Source organism: Chionomys nivalis, chromosome 4 (genome assembly GCF_950005125.1).
Source record: "Chionomys nivalis chromosome 4, mChiNiv1.1, whole genome shotgun sequence".
Classification (NCBI taxonomy): Eukaryota; Metazoa; Chordata; class Mammalia; order Rodentia; family Cricetidae; genus Chionomys; species Chionomys nivalis.
The window spans coordinates 106,507,664-106,531,012 of NC_080089.1; the positions used below are offsets into that span (position 1 = coordinate 106,507,664).

Consider the following 23,349-nt stretch of genomic DNA (forward strand, 5'->3'; position numbering starts at 1 on the left):
AGCCTAAGCACTCTCTCCCCTCTCATATTTATTAATAAAGACTTCCCTTTTCTAGGCCAAGCTGTTAACAAGCAGAAGGCTGCCGGCTGCCTTTCAGAAACCTTAACTGAAGGCAAAGCTGTGAACTCCCCCTGACCCTCAAGAGTTTTTCCCAGAAATGTGACTGCATCTAATACAAGAACTACTGAAAATGGCAGCTTGTATTGCTTTGTTCTGGAAGCTGAGTCTCAATACCTATAACCCGAGCTGGCTTCAAACTCAAGACCTTCCCACCTCAGCCTCTAAGCACTGGGATCAAGCTGCTGATAGCAGGTGGATGTAAACACGCAGGGGCTCCACAGGAGGCAATGTGAAGAATCAGAAAGAATTACAGACCTGGGATATTAGCAGACCTGGGGTACTGGATTATCTCAGTCTGACCCAGAGAGCCAGGGCAAAGGTGAACGCCTGATTCCTCTCTAGAGTGAGTGCATGCTGCAGATAATAAACACTAGGGCTCAGAGCTGCTTTAAGCACCAGGATGAATCCCAGTCCTGGCTCTGACCACAGCAGAGCGTGTACACTGCCCAAGTTCTCTGGGTCTCAACTTCCTCATCTGTAGATTTCAGCTGTGGTGATTCCCATGACTCTGAGACAGAATCCCACTATGTAGTCTAGGCTGCCCTGGGCCTTGGGAGCCTTCCCAGTGCTGGGATTACAGGTGTGTGTGCCACAGTGCCCAACCCCACCCCCTTTCTGTTGCTGCTGAGACAGGGTCTAGCTATGTGGCCCTGGGTGACTTGGAAGTTGCTATGTAGATTGGCCTTCTTTGTTGAAATAAGAGCGGTGGGGCTGCGTCCCTGGCACCCAGCCGCCTGCATGGCTAGCTTATGCCCCGAAATAATTACACAGAAACTGTATTCTTTTAAACACTGCTTGGCCCATTAGTTCCAGCCTCTTATTGGCTAGCTCTTACATATTGATCTAACCCATTTCTAATATTTTGTGTAGCACCACGAGCTGGCTTACCAGGAAAGTTCTTAACCTGCGTCTGTCTGGAGTGGGAGAATCATGGCGACTCACTGACTCGGCTTCTTTTTCCCGCATTCTGTTCTGTTTACTCCACCCACCTAAGGGTTGGCCTATCAAATGGGCCTAGGCAGTTTCTTTATTAATTAACCAATGAAAGCAACAGATTAATACAAGACCCACCTCCATCACTTCTTGCAGTAATTCTGCTGCCTCTTCTTCTCAAGTACTAAGACTATAAGCATCGCCAAGCTTTTTTCTTTCTTTCTTTCTTGAGACAGTCTTACTGTGCAACTCAGAGTGGCCTCAAAATCACAGTCCTCTTGTTTCCAAGACCCAAGCACTGGAACTCTAGGCACCTGTCAGCACTCCAGGACTATCAAAACTAATTTCTTAAGGCAGTTTTAGCACTGACATTAACTCAATATTATGAATAAGCTATACTCTATGGCAACTATATTAAAAGAAGAAGGAACAGCATAAAGAAGAAGAATTAGAAAAACCCAGCTAGCCTAACTGTGCTTGTTCATCCAGAGTCCTAGGAAGGGCTCTGCAAAGGGGAGTTGCAAGATACCTGCTGAGTTGAGGCCCCCAACGGCATAGATCAGCCCAGCGATGGATGTGCAGCATCGGGGCCGAGTCCTGAAAGCTGGCAGGTGGGGCCGGCGCTCTGGCATGAGGTGATAGTCCTTTGCTTCATCTACCAGGTCCCTGAAATAGAGAGCAAGAAGCTAAGAGAGGAGACCTCCCACCTTGTTCCACATTTATACTGGCTCCTCCATACCTAAATGTAGGAATATCTGGGAAAAGTCTTCTGGAAAATATGACCTACAGTGTCTGTCTGTCTCTCTTATGCTGGGGATTAAATCTTGCACCACACAAATGTCAGAATGCTCTACCTCTAAGCTGTATCCCCAACCCTTATGTGAGGTGTAGTGTCAAAGAATTCAGATGAGAAGAGGGGAAGCCATGCAAGGTTATTGAGACATGCTCAAAAGTGAAGACGCCAAAAGAGCAGAGGCCAACCCAGCTACCGTAACCAGAGCAACTCCTTCTAACAGGTACCAATCAGAGAACACCCCAGCTACGGTAACCAGAGCATCTCCTTCTAACAGGCACCAATCAGGTGTGATTTGGCACTCAGCTCTCCCTTCCGACCACTAGGACCATCCCATGGCTTACATCCTCCAATCAATCACCTACCATCTGCACCGTGGTAACTGTTGTCAGGTGCTCCAGACGGACTTCCCCACCTCCAGTCTGCCTTCTTCTAAGAGCCTTCTTTGATAGCTACGTACTACTGACAAGATAGTTCATATGCCTCGCTATCACCCTTCAGACTGCTCATCACAGGGCCATCCTAGCTCCCTCCAGCCACACACCCCCACTTCCTGTCACACAAAGCCTGCGTCATGCCATGGACTTCCCCCAAACCTGCTGATCCCAACTATGGGCGAAATAATGCAGAACTCAATATATGAAACATCCTGTCAGCAGAGGAAAAAACCAAACCGAGCATTGCACTGTGAATCTAACAAGCAACTGGAAAGATAAGCCTTTTCTCTGTTTTAATTGAGTACCAAACCCATCTTTTGAGCTGTGATGGTGGCTCTGGGTGGAAACTGCACACACTGGCACACGAGACCCTCCTTTTCAATCACCCACTCATCGGAGGTTACTGCATTGGCCACTACTTATTGAAGAAAGTGAGGAGCCCCAGGAAGTCCTACTTGCACTATAAAGTCAGCTGCTGGTGTGAAGAAGGTCCAGCCAGGCCGCGCAGACACAGGACACTCATGGGCTCAGAAGATGAAGAACACACAGATGACTCAGGGAAGAAAAGGTCCCTTCTGCTCCCGCGTGAGTCCTGTGCAATTCATGCACCATGAATTAAGACTGACTGCTTCAAATCCTTCCTTCCTTGAGCTAAGACAGGTGGCCAACTCCTCTTTATGCCTAGACCCTGGGCAGTGTCCTGGACAAGGCCACCCACACTCACCTGCACTTGTGACAGCAACGCACCAGGTCATCTTGCTGCACTCGGTCTGATAGGAACTGGGGCCGGCAGAGAGGCAGGCGGATGTTGGATAGGAGCTCTGGCAGGCATGGTCCCCTCTGCTCCCGGTCATATCTGACCCAGGCCAATGCAGCTTCAAAAACCTATGAGACAAAGATCAGATGCTCTGGCAGCAACAGAGACCACACTCCTGCTTAGTCTCAGTTTTCCACTGCCTGTACCGAAACAGGTCCTCAGGGGACACATCTTTCTTCCTGCTCATGTCTGTGTCCATAGCTTTCTTTCAACTTCTCCAGCTCTGCTCTTAGGTCCAGCCTTGTTTTGAGACAGGGTTGTTTGTGCAGCCCAGGCTGGACTAGAAGAACTCAAGAGCCTCCCAAGTGCTGGCATGACAGATGTGGGAGACCGTGGCAAGCTTAGGTCGAGTCTTTTGTAATGTGGGCCTAGGTTACTGTAAAAGCTTCCTGGCTTTCATCATCACAGCAAAACGTCTATTTCTCTTCCTTCCTGCTGCGCTCACACCCCCCCCCCCCCAGTTCTAAATTCTCTGTACCGGGCAGGCCAGGCCAGTTCCTCTGCCCCACAATCAAAGCCAGGTGGGCCATTTTCCTCCTTCTCTGTGTTTAAGCCTCTACCCTCTAAAGTCTAGCTGAAGACGTATGTTCTCCTAGGAGCCTTCCTTAATACCTCTAACCACAAAAATATTACTTTCTGAAGCCCCTCAGACCTTACAGATTGCCATTCAAATGAATGTGAACCATCCAAGACACACGGATTAGCAGAAAAGTATAGGGGGCAAACACTCCACTCTTAGGGTAAAGTGCTTCTAAGTCTATGTCCATGCTGAAAGGCCAGGACCCATTTCTCTGCTGGTCACCGATATTCAAGGGTGGGGAATCTTCAGATATTCAAGAAATTAAGGTGAGTTTGTGCTAACATCCCAGTGGCTGCTTCCTAGAAAGTCCTAGACAAGTCAAGACTCTCTCAGAGGCAGAGACAAAAGGATAAGGTGAACGCTGATTCTATTCCTTGCCTGGGGCAGACTTGCAAAGGTCCAGTATGAGGCTGGGGCCAGGCCAAGGTATTCAGTTTTTTGTCCCTGGGAAATTGACTTTCCACCCTAAAAGACTGGTTATCATTCCTGAGGTAGCTGTGTCTGAGGTAGCCTGTGTTATCTTGTCAACACTGCCGTGGACCTCAAACCAGAGCCCCCACCCCCAGGAAACCATTCTTGTTCTTCTTTTCTTTTTTTGTTTGAGACAGGTTTTCTCTGTGTGGTTCAGCCTGCACTAGAACTCACTCTGTAAACCAAGTTAGTCTTATCTAAACCCAAGTGCTGGGATTAAAAGCATGCACTACCACTGCCCAGTAGGATGCTACATGTCTTAATAAATTCATTGACATAAGCTATCCCAAACCAAGACATGGTTGCTCTTTCCTGAAACAGGCAGTATAGAATCATCTGCACATAGGTTACAGGTGGGGCATGTCCTAATCCTTGTGAAGCAGAGGTTTAATCATAAACAACAACCAATCTAGTTTGTCTTTACTAGAAGATGGCTTTTAGCTTAAGATGGAGGCAGGTTGGTTCATCTGCTTTCTGATCCCATTCAGGAGAATAACAGCTCCTTAGCCAAGGACTGGTAGGAAGACTGAAGGCCATTCCAACTAGCAAGGGAGTCTCCAGAAGAAAGCCAAGGAGGCCTGATATGGTCCACTTTCAAGCTGCTTCCTAGAATGGCCTATCCCCCAAACTGGGGTTTGTGTCCCTTTGGGCTCTGAGCTGCTAGAGGAAAAATACAGTGATGCTGATGTCAAAGTTGGGAGGGACTGGGGGGCGGGGCACAGATTAGTACGTCTTAATTTTTCAAGTTTTATATTGATCTTAACAAAAGACCAAGAATGGCTGGCAAGATGGCTCAGTGGGAAAAGGGCCTTGCTGGGCAAGCCTGTATCTGACTTTTATCCTGGGACCCTACAAAGTTGTTCCCTGACTTCCACACTCCTGCATGGCTATGTGTGTGCATGCATGTGCACACACTAAATAATAATATTTAGTAAGCTTATTTTATTTATTTATTGATACATGGCCTCACTGTGTATTCTTGGCCTTCCTGGACTCACTAGGAAGACCAGGCTGGCCTTGAACTCACAAAGACCCTCTGTAAGTCCCTTAATTGAAAGTGGTCAGGTACCACATCAAGAGCCAGGCACAACCCCTGGAGGCACAAGTGACCCTTACTTCTGGCCCCTCCAGATGTTGGAAGTCAAGCTCTGACCTACAGGGGGAAAAAAAGCCTAAGATCAGGCCAAAGAATCCCACTAACTCCAGGCCACCTGGAAAGTTCTGCTCTCCACAAGAAACTCTATATAAAGCTTACCTCCTCCTCAGATCTTTGCTGCTTCCTCCCCAAGCGGAAGCAGTCATTTCCTTGTCTCTTTCCCAATAAATTTCTTGTGTGACTTGGCTTCCTACTACCAGGACACCTTTCTCCTCAGCGCTGTAACATTTATACCCGCCTGCCTCTGCCTCCCAAGTGCTGGGGTTGAAGGTGAGCATCACCCACATACCTTCATTTTATTCTGAAAGACAGGGTCCTACTGTGTAGCTCTGGATGGCCTGAACCTTACTTTGGAGACCAGTCTTGCCTTGAACTCAGAGATCTACCTGGCTCTGTCTCGTCTCCCAAGCCCTGGGATTAAAGATATGTGCCACCACACCCAGTCCATAAACAAATTTAAAGACCAAGAAGTGATGATGTTCAGAGTTTTATAGTTGATGTGTTTTTAAGATGTGTGTGACACTGTGGGTATCCCCCTGAACCTGGAAGAAGAACTCAGGGTGAAGTCCATGGGTTCTGGGCAGCTATTCGGGGGAACAAAGAAGAAGAGACAGGAAGAGAGAGAAGGGCTGTGATTGGGCAGGTCTGGAGGGGCCCGGCATGTGCACCGAGGCCCAGAGTGAACAGCATGCCCGGTCTGCCAACAAGTCTCTTGCTTCTAGCTCAGGACTCACTTCAAGGTCCTGGTCTATTGCCCAACCTCCTTGCCTCTCTTGGCCAACAGTGTTTTGTAATATGGACCAATACTTGATTGATCAATACTCTAGCCAAATGCAGAAGGGGCCCCCTTTCTGGGGCCATCAGCCATTTATGTCACCAGCAGTCCTTGAGCAAGGCAGCCTAAGCATCATCTAAATAAAAGGAGTCAAGGGTGGCAATGTGTCAGAGACAATGGCCAGGCTGTGGAAGGCATTTGTGCTGGTGGTGGCTGTGGCTGCAGTAGCCTGTGAGTGTAGGGATATAGCCCCACCCATTGGGGGCGTGTTCGCCTCGGGCTAATGTTTACTGATAAATCTGCCAGGCGTGATCCCAGCAGCCCCTTTTTCTCTGCTTTTCCTGTTCTCCGCGGGAACCTGTGGTCCTGTAAGTCTATTTCCTTATTAAAGCTGTATATATTTTTATAATCTGTCTGCATTCATTTACGACGCACATTTGGCGTCCAACATCGGGCTATTTTGCCCCCGACCCGGCACAGGGGGGGCGCAAGCTCCATCTTTCCCAGCCTTTGTGAGCAAGTTAGTTACTGGAGCTCAGGAAGTGCGATTGGGCGAGCATAGCCTGCTAGCTTTTACAGCGCACTCCATGCTCACTTTCCCTTCCCCCATTCTAGGCCATGATACAGTCGCAGAGCAGCGACCCCCACAGAGCAGTTAATTACTCCCTGCTTCTTCCAAACCCTCACCGCCTGAATTAACGGAAGCACCTGCGGTTTTGAAGCAAAAGCCGCCAACCCCTTCCCTTGTCAGGCAGTACAGTAATTTTCGTTTTGAGTTAATTGTTTCAGACCGCCTCTGGCTTAGACCACGTGGACTCAGGTGCATTTCTTTCGCCACCACTGGCAGGAAAACGTCATTACAGGTACATAATTTTCTTTTATAAATAAGAAAAATGTCTGAAAACATTACCATTCAAGACTTTAACAGCCTTTTCAATTGTACCATGTGGGAGATTTTACAAGAAGTGTCTGTCAGCCCACAGATATGGATCTTTCTGGGATTCGTAGTTTTCCTTGGTACTATATGGTTTGATAATAGAAATATGATAAAGTCTTTACGAGACGAGGTTGAACGCTTAAAAACAATTGAGAATGACAACAATCGTCTCAAAAATCAGTTTGAAGTTCTCCAGGCAGAGAACAGATCTTTGTTTAACACAACTCGACAAACTGAACAAAATTTAGAAGAGGTACAGGCTGATGTTAAGGAGAAATTCATTACTATGGAAGAGGGAACAGCTGATTTGGATCGTAAGCTTCAGTCCCTTTCAGTAGGAACTGAAACATTAATGGCTGATGTTAAGGAGAAATTCATTACTATGGAAGAAGGAACAGCTGATTTGGATCGTAAGCTTCAGTCCCTTTCAGTAGGAACTGAAACATTAACTGAGAGAATCAAAACTGCTGAATGTGACAATCGGATTTTGTCTAAAGCTTATGACAGATTGGCGGAAAGATTGTCAATACAAGAAGGCATGGTTTATGCTATAAAAATTATGTCCAAAGATGAGATGTTATCTCTAATGGACAAACTTCATACTTTAGAATCCTCAATGAAGGCTTTAGAACATAATTCTGGACAGGAGATTCAGACATTACAGAAGGCAATGGTAAATAGAATCGAAAAGATTGAGGAATTTCTAAATTCTGAGGAAGAAGAGCAAGAGGTAGAAAGGCAAATTTTAACTAAATCTGTGGGTAAATCTCTCCGGGACAATTCCCATAAAGCTCTACCTACAGTTCTATCTGCCTTTCCAGTTGTAACAACAGAGAAAGTAGTTGGTTCCAGAAACCCTAGGGTCATCAAGGAAGATACATGGGAACCTGTCCGTATGAATGATCTCAAAGAAATTAAACAGGCTGTAATGACTTTTGGGATGAATGCCTCTTTTGTTAAAGAGATGCTAAGATCTTGGGCCACAACAAATAAAGCCATGCCCTCTGACTGGTTACAACTGAGCTCTGCTGTCCTTGAGAGTGGACTGCAATTGAAATGGAAATGCTTATTCAGGCAAGAGGCTAGACTTTTAGAACAGCAGGAAAGAGCAAAGGGAATTGAGATTTCCATAGATCAAATTCTAGGAGAGGGGCTATTTTCTGACCTTCAGGAACAAGCTAATTTGGATGAAAACACACTCTCCATGTGTACTACAGCAGCCTTAAGGGCTTGGGACAGGGTGCAAGACCCAGGACAGAGGATGGAAGCATTTGTCAGAGTTAAACAGGGTCAGGTCAGAGAGAACCCTTTAGTGACTTTTTACAAAGACTAACTAAAGCTGTACAAATAGGGATATCTGACCCAGAAACAAGACGTATAATGATTGAGACTTTGGCTTATGAACATGCAAATGTGGAATGCAAAAGGATTTTGGGACCTTTAAAGCTCAGATCAGCGCCATTGGAAGAATGGTTCTTGCATACACTGAATGTTGATACATTTGACTATGGCACTGAAGCATGGGTAGAAGAAGCAATTTCCAATGGTAAAAGGAGACATCAGAATACCAAATGTTTTAATTGTGGCAAAATGGGTCATATGAAAAGGAATTGTAGACAACGGATTTTCAGAAATAATAATAATGCATCTTCTAGAAATAACAGAAATAGGAGGACTCAGCCTTCAGGTTTATGTAGAAGATGTGGAAAGGGCAGACATTGGACGAATGAGTGCAGGTCTACAAGAGATAGACAAGGCAACCTGATACAGACGGGAAACATGAGAGGGGGGGCCTCATAGGCCCCCATGGCAAACATGGTTCAGTCATTTCCAGTTACTACAGAGAACGTGACTCGTCAGGACAATTAGAAAGCCCCATGCCTACTGTTACAAGCAATAATAATCAGAAAGATGAGTTCCGTGTGTTTTGGCAAACTTCTATAAATGATCAAAGACCAAAGCTGAGAGTGTGTGTAAATGGCATTTTTATTACTGGCCTGCTGAACACAGGTGCGGATGTAAGTATCATTACCCCAGAATCTTGGCATCCATATTGGCCTCTTCAGAATGTAAATGTTCAGCTCCTGGGAATTGGAACCCTATCTCGAGTAAGGCAGAGCACGAGATGGGTTGAATGTATAGGACCAGAGGGACAAATAGGAAAATTAAGGCCATATGTAGCCAATATTGCAATGAATTTATGGGGTCGTGACCTATTACAACAATGGAATACCCAAATTAACATTCCTGCTACTTCTAGAGCCTATATTTCTGGGGATAATATTAAAAGATATTACAAACAGAGAAAACCGGCCATTCGGGCTGTACAAGAACAAGCAATTGATGTCCCTTCAGAGATACCAACAGCCTTGCCTTTAAAATGGTTGACTGAGAAACCAATATGGACAAAGCAATGGCCTTTAGCTGAGGAAAAGTTACAGGCTTTAGAACAGTTGGTACAAGAGCAATTAGATGCTGGACATATAGAAGAATCTACCAGCCCTTGGAATTCTCCTGTATTTGTGGTTAAGAAAAAATCAGGTAAATGGAGAATGGTGACAGATCTCAGGGCTATCAACAAGGTTATTCAACCTATGGGCCCTCTGCAATCTGGAATTCCTTTGCCCTCTTTATTGCCAAAAAGGATGGCCTATCATAGTTATTGATTTAAAGGATTGTTTTTTCACTATACCTTTACAAAAAGTAGAGAAAAATTTGCCTTCACAGTGCCTACTTAAAATAATTCTCAACCTTCGAGGAGGTACCACTGGGCCGTCCTCCCCCAGGGTATGTTAAATAGCCCCTCCCTGTGCCAATATTTTGTGAATCAACCATTGCAAATAATACGCAAGAAATTTCCCAAATCGATCGTATATCATTACATGGACGACATTTTGTTATCCGATTCCAACATGGATACCTTGAACAGACTGTTTGAAGAAATAAAAATACTTTTACCTAAATGGGGATTGCAAATTGCTCCTGAAAAGATTCAGAAGGGAGATTCTGTTAATTATTTAGGTTATAAAATAGGTTTGCAAAAAATTAAGACACAAAAGGCACAAATTCGGAGAGATCGCCTACGGACTCTTAATGACTTTCAAAGACTATTAGGGGACATTTCCAGTATACGGCCAGCTATTGGAATAACACCTGATCTAATAATTCATTTGAACAAAACCTTGGATGGTGACAAAGATTTAAACAGTCCCAGAGAATTAACAGCTGAAGCAGAAAAGGAACTGACGATGACTGAGGAAAAATTACAACAGGCACATGTGGACAGGGTAAATCCAGAGCTCGATTGTATTCTCGTCATACTACCATCAAAAATTTCCCCTACAGGAATTTTAATGCAGAGAGATGATATTATCTTGGAATGGATCTTTTTACCACATAAACCAAGTAAGAAACTGAAAACTTATGTGGAAAAAGTCTCTGAGTTAATTATAAAAGGCAAGTTGAGACTTCATCAACTAGCAGGCATAGACCCAGCAGAAATTATAGTGCCTTTCACTGATGATGAACTAAAGAATTATGGGAAGATAATGAACCATGGCAAAGAGCTTGTGCTAATTTTTTGGGAGACATTAATAACAACTATCCAAAAAGCAAGAGGCTTAACTTCATAAAGAGAACTTCTTGGATCCTTCCTCGAATCGTCCGTGATACTCCAATAACTGGAGCCCGTACGTTCTATACTGATGCCAATAAATCAGGGAAGGCAGGTTACAAATCAGAAGACTTGGGTAAGGTGGAACAAAGTCCTTATGATTCTGTCCAGAAGGCAGAATTATATGCCATTCTTATGGTGCTAAGGGATTTTAAAGAACCTATTAATATAGTTACTGATTCACAATATGCAGAAAGAGTTATTTTACATATTGAAACTGCTGAATTTATACCTGATGATACAGAACTAACCTCATTGTTTATCCAGGTGCAAGATTTGATGAGGAACAGGCTTTGCCCTATGTACATAACACACATCCGATCCCATATGGGTCTGCCAGGTCCTCTAGCACAAGGTAATGCAGAAATTGATCAATTATTGATTGGTAGTGTGCTACAAGCCTCTGAATTTCATAAAAAAACATCATGTTAATAGCAAAGGTTTGAAGAAAGAGTTTTCTATTACATGGCAACAAGCTAGGGAGATTGTAAAGAAATGCCCTACTTGCTCTTTCTATAACCAAATGCCACTGCCTGCAGGGGCTAATCCAAAGGGCACCCAAAGGAATGAAATCTGGCAGATGGATGTGTTCCACTTTGCAGAATTTGGCAAATTAAAATATGTTCATCATACCATTGACACGTATTCAGGCTTTCAGTGGGCAACGGCTTTAAGTTCAGAAAAAGCTGATTCAGTTATCACTCATTTATTAGAAGTCATGGCTATCATGGGTATACCTACACAAATAAAGACAGATAATGGTCCTGCTTATGTCTCTAGGAAAATGAAACGGTTTTTTGATTATTACAATATCAAGCATGTTACAGGTATACCATACAATCCTACAGGTCAAGCAGTCATAGAAAGATCAAATCGAACTATAAAGGATATGTTGAACAAACAGAAAGGGGTGGAAGACACCCTCAGAAATAGGTTACATAATGCTTTGTTAACCTTGAATTTTCTCAACGCTAATGAGAAGGGAACATCAGCTGCAGAAAGACATTGGATAATGGAAAAGTCTACTGAACTAAATCAACCAGTTTATTTCAAGGATGTGCTGACCTCACAATGGAAGCCAGGAGATGTGCTGCGTTGGGGAAGGGGATTTGCTCTTGTCTCCGCAGGTGAGGAAAAATTGTGGATACCATCAAAATTGATAAAGGTTCGTTTTGATGAAGAGAAGCCAGTTGGGAAAGATAAATAATTCAATCACATGGATGGCAATCATACTGATGGTAAGTAATACAGATAGGTTGGGGGCAGGGTTCTCTTCTTATCTCCACAGGAAAATACCCATCTTCAAAGAATTTAAGGGACCCTGAATATTTAATTACTGATGGAGGGACATGTTCTGTAAGTATTAATTTTTTATATATATACGTCTTAAACTATCTTTGCTTTTCCTCATATCTGTGTCTTTCTTTATATGTCAGTATATGTCCTTGTTGTTAATGTTTAAATTTCCCATAACAAGCAACAAATTTTCCTACAGTAATCTTTGAAGTTTCCAGGATGAAGATGGGGCCCCACGACATCAACTCAATCTGGTTTTTATGACGTCATGAATTTTTTTTTTAAGCGCTAATATTAGACCTGTTTTTTTTTTTTTTTGGTACCAACTACATGAAACAATTTCAAATGGTGCACATTTTTGACAACACTCTGGCCGGACCTTCTCAAAACGCTCTGAGACTAGTTACAATTTTCTTAGGTCAAAGGTTAAATTGGGAATTTTACCATCATTTGCTTTCACAGGACCCCCTAAGAAGAACATCGCCCCCATGTCAGCAAGAAGCAATCTTAGAGGACGACATCCCCTCTCCCAACAGAGTTTGCCCTCAGGGTTAGGGACATCTTTTAGTGGTTGGTTTAGGGTTGAGGGGATGGGGTGATATTTTTATGGACTTAGAAAAAAAAGAAAAAAGAAAAAAGAAGAAGAGGAGGAAGAAGGGGGATTAACTAGTTTTATGGGATGATTGGTTTTTGTGAATTACTGTTTATAAAAAATTGTATTGGTACTGTTTCTTGTATATTGATATATTGAATATTGAATGTGAGTGTTACTACCTCTATTTTTGTATGAGTTGCTTATAACTTTGTCTATATTGTATTGATACATCTACCATATTACATTGTACATTTCTACCTCTGATACTATGACATTGTTTACAGTTGAAGATCATTGTCTTCATATATTGCACAGTTGTTTATTCTTTTAGTCTTCAAGTTAGATAGGTATTGAGAATTATATGTTTGTCATATTTATTTTTAAGTAAATCAGGTCTTTTAGTTACATAGAGATTATATTTAGTATAGATAGTATGATCTTCAGCCTCTTCAAAGAGCTGTAGAAAATGGCCTTTAATCTAACCTAAAATTTCTGTGCCAAGGAGACACAATTACTCCTGGCAACGCCACTCTACTCCCGAGAGAACGTTGAGCACCAAAGACACTCCATTGGGAGCTTGTCTTCTTGGCAGAACTGGCCTTTGGGTTAAGAAAAGCCCATACCTCAACTTCTGACAAAGATACAGAATATCCCTAAGTGGATGAAACAGGATTGTCTTATCCTGCCAAGACAGGGTAGGATAGTTCTAAGAATGGTATGTCAGTTATGTTAGGCCTTAGCCAAAGTTGGTTGACTCAACATTGCAAACGAGACTTTGGGTAATTGCCCAGGTAGTCAGTTGTCTCTGTCAATTGTTGCACATTTTGGATATCTCTCGTTTGTTAAGTAATATTTATTCCCTTCTCAGATCTTTGATGGAGTTGAAGAGTATATAATTGTAGTTACTCTCTCTGTTATTTAGACTCCTTGAGATAGAATGTTTAGCAAAACTTTTGTTCTCAATATTGTTATATTTATTATTTGTTATTATTGTATATAGTTGTATTTGGTTTAGTTCTATCTTATTTAGACAAAAGGGGGAGATGTAGGGATATAGCCCCACCCATTGGGGACATGTTCGCCTCGGGCTAATGTTTACTGATAAATCTGCCGGGCGTGATCCCAGCAGCCCCTTTTTCTCTGCTTTTCCTGTTCTCCGCGGGAACCTGTGGTCCTGTAAGTCTATTTCCTTATTAAAGCTGTATATATTTTTATAATCTGTCTGCATTCATTTACGTTGCCACATGTGAGGCCATTATCCAATCAAGATATGAGGATATTGTTAACCAGGCCATAGAGGCATACAACAATGGGCGTCCAGGAATGCCCCTCTTCCGCCTGGTAGATTACACCGTGTCAGCTTTTATGGTGAGTGTTGGCCATCCCAGCCAGGGAAACAGGCAGGGTAGCAGGTTTCTTCTACCTGGGCACTGGGAAGGTAGCTCAGTTAGTAGAGTGTTTGCCTTGCATGCATGGAACCCAGCGCTCCGCAGGTGGAGGCAGGAGGGTCAGAAGTGCAGGGTTAATCTCAGCTATGTGATGAGCTCTAGGCCAGCCATTTCTTCTACCCACAGGAAGGACAGGTCTGTGCTGTCAGCCCTCTCCTGGCCTGAGACTGGAAGGGAAGGTATTTTTATTCCTATTTTATGCAGGATGGTATTCAGTATAAGGGCAATTAAAGAATGTCATACAGCTATCTGTGTTAAAGCCCACGACTCCTCCCATTTTTGGACAGAATGGCATGTAGCCCAGGCTGACTCTGAACTCCTGATCCTCCTGCCTCCACCTCCCAAGTGCCGAGCCTCCAGGTGTGGGCCACCATTCTCAGTTGTACTCTATTTCATTTATATCACCTGGCCTGCAACTCGCTCTCTAGACCAGGCTGACCTTGAACTCACAGAGATCTGCCTGCCTCTGCCTCCTGAGGGTTGGGATTCAGGCACGTGCCACCACGCCCACTGACTGTGCCCTTTGGGTTTCTGTTAACAGGCATTCAGTGGTGGACAGTGTAGGCCTGGACTAGGCTGACACAGCAGTGTCCCCTAAGCCCTCTGTGCTGTGCTCCCGAGCCTGGAGGAGAGACAGACGGTCATGAGTTCTCTGTTGCTCCCTTAGGATTCCACCAACAGCATCTCATTGGAGTTTAAGATTAAAGAGACAGAGTGCATCTCCTTCCTGGATAGTCAGCATCAAAACTGCAGCTTTCTGGAGGATGGGGTGAGTCTCCTTCTCCCAGCACCCAGACTGCCTTGCAGGGGAGCAGAAGCTCACTCCTCCCTTGGCTCCCTCCACATCACCAGCAGCAGTTTTAACTGGAAGCTCCTGAGTGCTCAGTGCATAAAGGAGCCTGGAGCTGACATGGTGACGACAGCTGACCCCACAGTTGCCCTCTGACCTCTATAGGCCTGCACTCTCACACATGCCCACACAATAGTTAGAGAACAAAAGTAGACTTCTTTAATGCATTTGCTTACTATAAATTACTGTAATGACTTACTGAAACAGCAATATGTGGCTCAGTGGTAGTCTCGCTTAGCATGTCGGACCCTGGGTGTGAATCCCAATGCCACACAAACGGTGTGGGAGGAGGCATTACATGCGAAAATCTACTAAACATAAAAAATAGCAAAATGACAAAGTGTGTCTGCAACTCACCTAGAGATGTTGCTTTTTAAAAATAGAACCAGAGAGTAACGTGTTTCAAATGTTCTTTTACCAGTCAGATTTAAAGCACTGGTTACATTTACTGACTCACAACCTCATTTCCCAGGGGCAGGCATCAGCTGTTCTTGTCTTCTTCACCCAGGACCTTCAACAAACATGGTTCTCTCTAGACATGATAACTTCTAATAATTTATATGAATATTTACATTAACAGGTGTGCGTCTGTCCCTCCTGTCCACTGTCTCTCTCTTTGCTGGCTCTGGCTTGTATCTCTGGTTTGAGGACAGAGCTGGCCTCTCTTCAGAAATGTGACATGACCCCTCTAGCTCCTGTGTCTCCCCCCACCCCACCTATAGGAGGAGCGAAACTGCACAGGTCAATTCCTCAGAAGGTGGTGGTCAACCTCCTTGACCTTGATCTGCGAAAGGATTGCAATAGAGAGGTGAGCAGCTCGCTGCCCCCCACCCCATGTCACTCCAGGCTTCCCACTGCATGGCCCAATCCCAAGGTTCCCCATCCCTTCCCGCTGGGATCCTCTTGGGCCCTGGAAGACACTGACTGACTGTGTATGTACTGTACACACGTGATCTTCATCTGGATACAGAGCCAGCAAGGCCTTGGCAGCAAGTGTGTGGGAAGGTGTGGTGTGTGCTGTCAGCATGGCTTAGACCTTCCCACTGGGAGGAGAGGAAGGGCCTGGAAGAGGTCTAGAGGGGCCTGGTGCCCTACAGCACCAATTCTCTGGCCATGAGGCAGCCAGTGGGAGCCCATTTCCTCCAAGTTCAGGTCTGTCCAGGCCCTCTGGGTTCTGGTGGATGGAGGCTAGGTCTCCATGTCCCACCATTCCCTGGTCGCCTGTCCCTCTCTGTTGTGATGGAGCTGACTGTCTGCATCTCCCTGCAGCCTGCCCCGCTGTACAGTTATTCCGATTACCCTGCCGAAGATGTCCCTGTAGATGGCTAGCTCAAAGATCTTCCTTCTGAGATCAGGAACATGTACGAAAACGCCCAAGTTTGACATCATCAACAACATCCTTCGTAATTTCTAGGGCTGGAGAAGGGAGGGGAGGCTCTACCTGCCACTATGCCCTCCTCTTCCACACTATCCACCTCCCTCTGCTGTCTTCAGGACGCCGCTTACTGCACTTCCCAGGAAGGTCTCAGGAATCTGCCTGCCTCTGCTTCCCGAGTGTTGACTACAGGCGTGCGCCACCACTGCCAGGCAGGTGTTATACTTGTTAATAAACTCGCTTTACATAAGTCATCTGAGTCCCAGCTTTTCATCTTCCTTATCTTCTAGGGCATGGGTTTCCGGGAGCTAGAGCTACAAGCAGCTGTAAGTCGCCCAACACGAGGAGACCAAACTCGGGTCCTCTGGCAGATCTGCCCAATCGTAGCTCTTCTCTCTCTACCTGCCTCTTCTGCTTTGATCCCCAAAATAGCTGTCCAGAATCCATGGACTCCACCCTGAGTTCTTCTTCCAGGTTCACAAAGAGATGACCATTTGGAGGCTACACTCGGGGATACCCACAGTGTCACACACATCTTAAAAACACATCAACTGTAAAACTCTGAACAGCATCAGTTTTTTGTCTTTAAAACTGTTTATGGACTGGTGTGGTGGTACAAATCTTTAATCCTAGTACTTAGGAGATAGAGTCAAGTAGATCTCTGTGAGTCCAAGGCCAGACTGGTCTCCAAAGTAAGGTTCAGGCCAGCCAGAGCTACACAGTAGGACCCTGTCTTTCAGAATAAAATGGAGGTATGTGTGGTGATGCTCACCTTTAAGCCCAGGACCTGGGAGGCAGAGGCGGGTGGGTATAAGTGTTACAGCGCTGAGGAGAAAGTGTCCTGGTAGTAGGGAGCCAAGTCACACAAGAGATTTATTGGGAAAGAGACAAGAAAATGGGTTCTTAACCGCTGAACCATCTCTCCAACCCACAAAATCCCACCTCTTCAAATTCAGTGTGCCTCTTATTTTGTACCTGCATCAACAAATGACATCCCCAGGGACGGTCATCAGGGCCTGCTCCCTAGCAAGCCCTCCCCATCTCCCACCACTGTCCGTCTCATACACTTCATTCCGCTCAGATGTCATGCTCATTCTCAGCTGAGAAACCATTAAGGGCAGAATGTCAAAAGAGACCTCTCCTGGCACCTCCCCCATAGGCTGCATGCACACCAGCTCTCATGGGGGCTATGGGGCACATGGCTTTTGTTCCAATCTAAGGCTCAGTCCCTGTTGCTTAGACTCTGATTCTTCTCACTTCAAAATACCATCCAGCCACCATTTTCTCGTTTCTCTTGCACCACCAACTCCCCCCTCCTGTGGAAAGTCCCATCAACACTCAAGGACATAGAATTTTTCTCGTGTTAACAATAACAACAGTAACAATGACACTCCCTCCAACTCTTAAGTGCTTGATTTCCAGTTTATGGCAATATTATTTCTAATAATAAATATTGGACTTAAACCAAGCTCTAACAATAAGGGAAATGTAGCTGATAAATATACTGTTATTTAGATATTAAAAGAAAGTCTTTAGGAAAAATATATGTAACAAGCAAACCCCACAATACATAAAAATTGTATATTCATCATTTGTTTAAAAAAAAAAAGGAAGGAGAGAAGGAGGGAGGCAGGGAGGGAAGGAAGGAAGTCCAGACAGATGGCTGCTGTGCTCGCCCACCTGTTCCTCTGACTTCACATTCAGCTCATCCCGAGACACCAGCTCAAGCACGTCTTCCAAGGGCAGGGCCAGGAACTCTTCAGACAGAGACACCTCCACAAAGTGCTGGTGGATGAAGCTGTTGGCTGCATCATACAGCACAGCGCACATCATCGTCTCGGCAAACTGGCGCACACCCAGGCAATTTTTGGGGTGAAGTCTTTTGTTATAAGATGAAAAAAAGAAAGTTAAGAGGAAGTAACGCTATCTTCAATTATTCTCAAAACGGTTTTGAGTATAGCCATGGAAGAAAAGCTCTGCTTTGTTCCCAGCTTTCTAAGAGCCCCTATATCAGACACCCCTCTCCACAGCTCACTTCTAACAGTATTACATTAAGATGGGTTAGCCTCAAGTCTTTGCTTCGTGGGGCATGGCCCTCTGCATGTTGAAGTGGAGGGACTCTCGGGAGTCCTGGGAAGCAGCTCTCAGATGAGAAGACAGGAAAGCACAGACTGGGAAACCCTGTCACCACAACCAGCTGCTGTGGTTTGGAGGGTACCCAGGGCACTAGTCCACCTCTAGGCCCCAGGAAGGCACAAAGGCATAGAAGAGACACCTTCTTCAACACAGGGAGCATTATACATTTTTCCTTTTCTACGTAGGCTCCATGAACCTATGAGCTCAGCCCCCCTAGAAACAACAACAGCAGCTATTAATAGCTTATCATTTTAGTGACTACGATACTTCGCTAGACATTTTATACCCATTCTGCAGGATCATTCTACCTTAGAAGGATTTAATTTTATCACCTGTAACTATGTATATGTGCGTGAGTATGTGTACACGTGTGCAGATGCCTGCAGAGGCCACAGGAGCAGGATCCCCAGAACTGGGTTACAGGCAATTGACGGCTGCTTTGTATGGGTGCTGGAAATTCAACTCTGGTCCTTTGGAAGAGCAGCAGGTGCTCTAATTGCCGAACCATCTCTCCAGTACCTGTTTATACTTCTTTGAGGTGCCAGGGATTAAATACAGACCTTGTACATGCAGGCAAACACTCTACCCATGAACTCCATCTTCAGCTATTCAACAATGTTTTTTAAGTGCTGGAAAGACGGCTGATCTCTGAGGGTGTCCACATACATGGCAGCTTGTATAAATAAAACAGGAGTGCACAGAGATTTGCACAGTCCTTGTGCAAAGATAACATGTAAATTCCTGGTGTCCTTTCCAAAAGTATCTATACACGTGCGCACGCACACACACATATTGGTAGCACTAAGGTTTATGGGAGCAACCTAGTACAAATGCTGGGGCTTTCCTTCCATAGTTTTATTGGTAAACCAAAGTTGATACTTAATTCAGTGTGTCGGTGTCCACTGTTGTCATTACTACACTATTCTACAGTTAATTTGTAATCATTTTAGTAATTATCTAAATCAGAATTATGATCATCTCTATATATAACAAGCTGTTACCTATCAAGAATAAATAAAATCCTAAACAATGAAAAAAAGTAAACAAAGAAAAAGAATAGGGGCTAGAGAGAAGGGTGAATAGTTAAGAGGATTTGCTGCTCTTTTAGAGTCATGTTTGGTTCGCAGTACCCTAACAGGCACCTTACAACCATGTAACTCCAGTTTCAGGGGATCCAATGCTTTTCTCTGACCTCTGAGGATACCCGCATACACGGCTTACATGCTGATCTCTGAGGGTACCCACATACATGGCTCACATGCTGACCTCTGAGGATACCCGCATACATGGCTTACATGCTGATCTCTGAGGGTGCCCACATACACGGCTCACATGCTGACCTCTGAGGATACCCACACACATGGTTTACATCTGCGCGCACACACACACACCAAACAAATCAAATGTAGGCAAATGTACTGCCCAGTGCCTGGTCTGGAGCTGCCACTGCTTTAGTTTCTAGTTGTTTCTCTTACCCTCAAACAAACTCAGGTGGGTCTGAAGTCTCAGTATCAGCAGTAGACACTGGGGGACCAAATTTTTCAAACTTTACTTTCCTATCTCTCTCTAGAGTCTTGTCTGTCGTGGAATTCACTATGTAGTCCAAGTGGTCTCCAACTTAAGGCCATTCCCTTGTTTCAGCCTTTTGAGAACTCTGATGACAGGCATCACATCTGGCTCCTCAGTGAGTTTTCCAAGGCCAAGGAAACAAAATCACTATGTGGAACAGCATAGAAAAGACGTTGAGAGCAGTGAAGACAGGGCTGGGGTGTGTCCTCGGGGCCTGGATGTGTCGTCAGGGCCCGGATGTGTCGTCAGGGCCCGGGATGTGTCGTCAGGGCCCGGGATGTGTCGTCAGGGCCCAGGATGTGTCGTCAGGGCCCGGGATGTGTCGTCAGGGCCCAGATGTGTCGTCAGGACCCGAGATGTGTCGTCGGGCCCGAGATGTGTCGTCAGGGCTCGGGATGTATTGTTGGGACCCGGAATGTGTCATCGGGACCCGGGATGTGTCCTCAAGGCCCAGGGTCTGTCGTTGCTCACTGCTCTTTCTAGAGCATGTGGGTGGTTAAGTGAGATGTTAAAGAGCTTCATGGTATAAGGTGATGAGGATAAACAGGATAAACCTGGCCTCCTGTAGCAGGTGCTTTATTCAGGCCTCAAAATCCCAACACCACACACTGGGAGCTGAATAGAGCCACAGACAGGCAAGGATGAGCTGCACACCTGCTGGCGTTCCTTTCCACTCTCTCCTCAGCTTGATTTAATATGGACACAATCGCCGGGTGGTGGTGGCATAAGCCTTTAATCCCAGCACTCGGGAGGCAGAGGCAGGCGGATCTCTGTGAGTTCAAGACCAGCCTGGTCTACAAGAGCTAGTTCCAGGACAGGCTCCAAAACCACAGAGAAACCCTGTCTCGAAAAACCAAAAAAAAAAAAAAAAAAATATGGACACAATCACGCCTTCCTACGTGAACCATGCTACCACACCTGACATGACAGAACATGGAAGCCGGGTTACCTGTGAGGCTGCAGGCAGAAATGGAAGAGACAGTGGCCACACAGGAAAGGGGCTCATTCGGGAGGGTGAAGACGGGAAGGGAAGGAAAGCCAAAGCGGAACAGAGACGCTCTACCCACAGCCATCTTCTTCACTGGCCACTCAATTCTGTCAGTAAGGACACTGCGTTGGTATAGCACACCACTGAAGATAGAGGCCAGGGATAGGAAGGACAGTCACTGAACTCTTTCCCTGATAAGTCTTCAGTCTAGCTGAAGACTGACAATGAGGCTCAGTGGTATTTGGGGAGATCTCATCACACTGTGAAACCCCAAGAAGGTGTTAATAAAATTAACCTTGGATCAGAGGGCGGAGCAAGAGACAGTTGAGAAGAATTAGCCATAGAGAGTATGGGACACCATGGAAGACAGAGAGACACAGGAAGGAGGAGGGAGGGACTTTAGAGTCAAAGGTCTTTTTTGATTTGGGACAGGTGGAGAGATGCTCTCTTGCTAGGTCGCTAACCAAAAAGGAAGGTAAGCTGGTTGCCTCTCGGTCTCTCTGTGCTAGCAGGTTTTTGCCCCAACATCTGACTCCCAAGTCTTTATATAGAACAACTTATAAAAACAACACAGTAGAAGAACGCTGGCCAAATAAAAGGCCTTGGGTTTGATGTCCCAGGACCTCAAGGGGGAAAACCCACACTAAAATGGTCTAGTTCTGAGAGAAGGGCAGCAGAACTTACTCCAGTGTTCATCTAAAAACCAGGAGGCCCGCCAGGTGGCTGGGTGCATGCTTTTAATCCCAGCACTCTGGAGGCAGAGGTAGGCAAATCTCTGAGCTCGAGGCCAGCCTGGTCAAAGATGACCAGGGCTACAAAAAGAAACCATGTTTTGAACAATCAAAAAAACCAAGCAAACAAACAAACAAAACAAAAACAAAACATCAAACCAAAACAAAACAAAATCAGGAGGCTCATGTATTCGCAGGCTGGGAAAATCAACCGCAACCTCTGGGTTGGGGGAGGCAGCAGGCAGAAGAGCCAATAGACCAGGCAAGCTCAGAACTCTGCTGCCATTGCAGCCTCTCTGTGCCCTCATGCCCAAATGGTTTTCCCTACAGCCCTGGCAACCAAACCTTCAAACAAGGAAGCCCACATGTTTCTTCTCAAAAGTACATGGAAGAAGGGAACTGAAAACCTCACACATTCTACAGCCAGGCCAAAGAAACAGAAACAGTAATTACTGGGGAGAAAACAGAGTAGGTCAAGCCTCTGGGGCTTATGGCTGGGGAGGAAGGCAGTAATGATGAAGGGGCCTGGGTCTCAGAACAGGTCCTGCAGGAATGAATGAAAACACTCAGAACAGACTTGAACCAACCATCAGGTTTTAAGCTTAGGGACTTGTTCCTCAGATGTGACTACAACAAACAAAAACTGCACTGATCTGCCTTGGCCCAGGTGAGGTGGAACACACCTATAATCCCAGCATGTGGGAGGTGGAGGCAGGGGGACTGCCATGGGTTTAAGGCCATCCTGGGTCACATGGTGAGACCTAACTCAAGAAGAAAAGAAAATAATTGTTTGACATCTTTGTTGTTGCTTGTTTGAGATAGGGTCTCACTGTGCTGACCTGGCCTGAACTCGATATGTAGACCAGGCTGTGTTTGCCTTTGCCTCCTGAGTGCTAGGATTAAAGGTGTGTGCCACCAAGTCCAGCTGCTCTGGGGTGGTTAGTGCCTTATGATACTGTGAATTTGAGTGACGACCTCAAGAGCCCCTAGGTGGAGCTGTCCTCCCATGATGAAGCCTACGAATGGTGACTGGAAGAACCCAATCCATCTGAAAGCCATTTTCCAGAGAACAAAGACATCAATCAAGCGTCCTCCCTCCGTGTGTGTGTGTGTGTGTGTGTGTGTGTGTGTGTGTGTTTGTCTCCGTCTGTCTGTCCTGGTATGCACCCCTTGCCAGGGCAGGGACAAGCCTGGCTCTGGAGCTGCACTGCCACTAACTACAAGGTTTCCATCTGCAACACCGAACACAGCCACTGACTGCGCCTCAACATCTAAGGCATCCTACCATGATGATGTGTGGGCATGCACATGGCAGTGCTCAGTGATGTCTACGGGCACCACAAAAGTAGGATGAGGTCAGCCTGCAGGGGCTGCAGCCTCTCAGTAGGATGGTAGAGTGGAGGTCAGCTTGGAGAGGATGATGTCCTTGAGGCCAGAGCTAAGGTGGAAGAGATGATCGTGGACACTGGGCTAGCAAGAACAACATATACACAGGCATTCTTCTAGCTTTTCTCTGCCTGTGTATGGTCCAGCCCTAATTCTCATCTCCAAATCTCTGGAGATTAAATGACCTTTAGTTTATGACAGTGCTGTCCCCTAAGGGGAAGGAAGAGCCTTATCTGATCAGTTAAAGGTCACAGAAAAACTCAGGAAATTCTTTGCCAAGGGG

At 45.4% G+C, this 23,349-nt stretch overlaps 1 protein-coding gene across 2 annotated transcripts in view; it reads right to left on the bottom strand.

Moving 5' to 3' along the window:
• Klhl18 (kelch like family member 18) overlaps nt 1-23,349 on the bottom strand; it is a 74,510-nt gene that overhangs the window by 12,447 nt on the left and 38,714 nt on the right. For both annotated transcript variants that reach the window (XM_057767225.1, XM_057767224.1), the window contains exons 4-6: nt 17,937-18,135; nt 3,008-3,168; nt 1,583-1,719 (exon numbers count right to left, since the gene is read on the bottom strand). In XM_057767225.1, the coding sequence (XP_057623208.1) occupies nt 1,583-1,719; nt 3,008-3,168; nt 17,937-18,135 (497 nt within the window). The remainder of the gene's footprint in view (nt 1-1,582; nt 1,720-3,007; nt 3,169-17,936; nt 18,136-23,349) is intronic.